Genomic DNA, 3,687 nt, shown 5'->3' with positions numbered 1-3,687 from the left:
TCAATTCAATTTAGTTTTATTTATATAAGGCCAAATCACAACAACAGGTAAAGACACCACAATAAACCAAAACAGAGATAACATATATGTTTATCTCAAGAAATTTTTTTAGAAATGTTGAGATCAATAAATTATTGTGCATATCTTAAATGTGTTAGCATTAATGACACAAACAATTTTGTGTTTCTTTCTGTTGGTAATTTGCTCTGAAAAACTGTCTTAATGTATTTCTTAATCATGCAGTAAAGAGTTATTATGTGAAGAAAAAAAAAAAAACCCAAGAAGCAGCTTTTACTCTGTAAACAAACATTTATTCTTTACAACACAAGGCCAGTAATTTTTATCCTGTGCTTCCCAACACTGAATGAGCGGTTAACAAATGTTTTCATTGCTGGTGAGTAAATTTACTCTAAGTTTCTTTCTCAAAACAGTTTTTAATCTAAAATATCTGAACAATGTGACAATGTCTTATGCAAGACAAAAAGTTATTCAGTTTGCCGTCATACTGTACAGAGAAATACATCAAATAATGACACGTAAGAAGCTCAGACCAGCGTATTTGTTATTTCTGCTTAAGTGAATAGTGATTCCCTGACATTAACATGCAGACAGCGCCATCTGCTGGACAGCGTTAATCTTAATCAACTGGTTAACCTGATAAAAGAGCTAAAGACACATATGATGAAAGAAAAACAAAGCAGTACATCATTAAGGCTGCAGTCTTCATGTTGAGGATGTAGGTATGATTATTGGACAAGCAGGGGGAAAAAAATATGGATTTTTCAATAATATTCGCCTGACAGGCAAAAATGACAATGATATTTGACTCTCCTTCTGGGAGAAAAGAAAAGATATTTGGGTTGTGTCATGAAGGAAATCCAATTTAGAAATCTACAATTTGTGGAAAAAGGAAGCAACTGAATGTAGCTTTACAATTTATTTTTTCTTTTCTGAACTTTTTTTTAGCTTCTGCAGGAGAGCCTGGCAGTAAAACTTTGAGAACTGCTCCCATACAATACAACCCCTTTGAATATTAACTAAAAGGTTATTAAACAGACTCAACTGCATATATGGGCTTTATTATTTACATTACACTTTTATGGGGAAAAGGTGATAAAGCTGTCTGCGCCTTCTCAGAGTTGCAGTGTCTTTTTAAGGATAACAAGTGGGGTTTTATTTGTGTTTTCACAATATTTCCATTTATTTATGACCAGTGGTGACCAAAATGAATTGGCAAACAATTGAAGAACTTATTAATTTGGGCGACAGACTTTAAATATGAGTTCGGTTCATTGAGGAGCTGTGCTGCAGACCAGCACCGCCCTTATGGCCTCCTGCAGTTTCTTTACAGACTCCATCACCAGTCGAAAACTTTCATGGAAGTTGCCGTTACCTTCCCTCACCCAGGCTTCCTGGAGCTCACTGACCCATGTCAGGATCTCGTCCAGCTGTTTCTGCACCTCCCTCTGCTCTTCTAGCTCAGCTAGCAGGGCCTGTCTGGCACAGACTTCTGCTTCATAGGCTCTCTGGAGGTCCACCAGGGAGGACTCCAGCTTCAGTACCTCCTGGACCATGCAAGATCCCATTCAAAGCAAGGGGGAGAAATATCAGTTTTAATCATGCTTTGAACAATCATGATGAATTCAATGTTAAAATGAAGTTAGAACAGGTTTAATGCCATTAAAAAGTTGCTCGTATTCTTGAAATTTCACAGATATTCATAACTCGGTGTCCACTTAGTAAACCTTCCTGATTTTCCTTCCTCTTTTTTCCCCACAAAAGTCTGGGTTTTAGTTTTACTGCATTTAAGTTGATTTTTAACACTTACTGCAATTAAACACAGTTAGGTCCATAGGTTTTTGATCTACACACTTGTATAATTTTGTGCTTGTACATTTCCACTATCAAATGCAGAACTGCAAAACTGATAGGACAGAACTTCAGAGTTTCTTAATTCTTCAGTGGCCAGGTCAATCACCTGATCTCAACCCAAGAGAGCATACTTTTCAATAATTGAAATTATTGGGAAATTAAAGAGAATACGGCATTTAGAAGTTATGCTGTCAATTGCTGAAACCAACTACCCAGATCTTCTCCGATTTTAGCTATTGGTTTTAGCTAGTGTTTGAAACCTGCTATATAAATAAACGTGCTATATAAACAAACATGCGTTGCCTAGGTCAACACCCAGATGTTTAACTTGAGGTTTTCCGACTTAAATAGAGATTAATGGAACGAAAATGTGCCAGGGTTAGGGTTTTAACATTATCTTAGACATACAGAGCCCTAAAAAAATAATCAACTCCATTGGCCTCCCCACCCACCTGGATGTCTTGGGGGTTGTTTTTGTGCGACTGATCCTCGGGTAGCAGGACGTTTGGCGGCACGGAGAAACAGTGGCTAACCAGCAGCCCATCCATCCGCTTTGACAGCTGTTTGAACCGCTCTTCGAGGAACTGCTGCAGCTTTCGGCTGCACTCTCTAGCCCGGGACCGGAGCAGTTCCTCAGTCCCGTCCGGTTCCCCTTTACTCAACTGCCGCACGCAAACCTTCTCCACAACGGGCAAAATTTCGTACAAACAATCCAGAAAAGCACTGTGAACACGGATCATGCAGGTCTGCGGGGTGAAGCCGAAAAACTGCGTCTCATACAGTTTTAGCTGAGCCGGAGAGAGACTGTCCGCCTCTGAGACGTCCTCTCCGTTGACATCCATTACCTCTGCTTCCCGGGTTTCCCGCGCCATGTTCAATCGCTAATTGTCCTTCTTTCTTTCTTACAGTTATATTGGCGGTTGGCAAACAAGTGAAAGGTGCATTACCGCCACCAACTGGTATGGAGTATGGTCTGGAACGAATTGTCCTTCTTCTTCCTGGTCATAGTTGAGATGTTTTCGGGCAGCAAATGTAGAAATGGATCTTTACCGCCACCAACCGATAGAAGTTGTTAATGACAAATAGGAAATTCTTAATTTTAATCTAGGGGTCTTTTTTATTTATAAAAATTTCACACTTTTGGAAATACCACATAAAATACAAACACTTCACTCACAGCCAAAGTATATGTTTTTATTGTAGTAGCAATAAACGTAGGCATTAATCCCTCCTTATGCTAGCTGTGTGGAAAAAGTTTCGGTTGGGGTGAGGGGTATACATCTGCAGATGATGTGATGTTAAAACTGGTCCTTTCTAGAGCCTGTAGACCACATGTGTCGAACTCCAGGCCTGGAGGGCCGGTGTCCTGCAGGTTTTAGATGTTTCCTTGATCCAACACAGCTGGTTCAAATTGCTAAACTACCTCCTCAACATGTCTTGTAGTTCTCCAGAAACCTGCTAATAAACTAATCATGTGATTTGGGTGTGTTGACCCAGGGTGATATCTAAAACCTGCAGGACACTGCCCCTCGAGGCCTGGAGTTCGACACCCCTGCTGTTGACAGTTTCATTTTTGTATTGTTTTTTTATCATCTTAAAAAAATAGAGTATAACGTCTAAAAAAATAAATAATAAATAAAATAATTTCTTTTTAATTTAAATTTATTAAATTTATTTTCAACTTTAGTTTTAGTTAATAACTCCGCTTATTCAAATTTAAAAAACAAACAAACAAACAAAAAGTTGAAAAGATTTTCTGTTGATTAAACAATGCGCATGACCAAAGCGTGTGACGTGGCCCTCTGACACGCCCAC

General features: G+C 38.9%; 1 protein-coding gene across 1 annotated transcript; it reads right to left on the bottom strand.

The window, feature by feature from the left end:
• Positions 1–289: 289 nt before the first annotated feature.
• Positions 290–2,838, bottom strand: mis12 (MIS12 kinetochore complex component). The gene is made up of 2 exons (XM_085280442.1): positions 2,325–2,838; positions 290–1,565 (listed from the first exon to the last, which is right to left on the bottom strand). The coding sequence occupies exons 1-2, from the start codon at positions 2,742–2,744 to the stop codon at positions 1,290–1,292; spliced, it is 696 nt and encodes a 231-aa protein (XP_085136568.1). The 5' UTR covers positions 2,745–2,838; the 3' UTR covers positions 290–1,289.
• Between the last annotated feature and the right edge of the window lie 849 nt (positions 2,839–3,687).

Source organism: Mchenga conophoros, linkage group LG1, assembly GCF_057382185.1.
Source record: "Mchenga conophoros isolate Kocher_MC1m ecotype Shallow Benthic linkage group LG1, M_conophoros_male_GT1.1, whole genome shotgun sequence".
Taxonomy (NCBI): Eukaryota; Metazoa; Chordata; class Actinopteri; order Cichliformes; family Cichlidae; genus Mchenga; species Mchenga conophoros.
The sequence above is the reverse complement of the archived record's forward strand: the minus strand, read 5'-3'. Positions and strand labels throughout refer to the sequence as shown.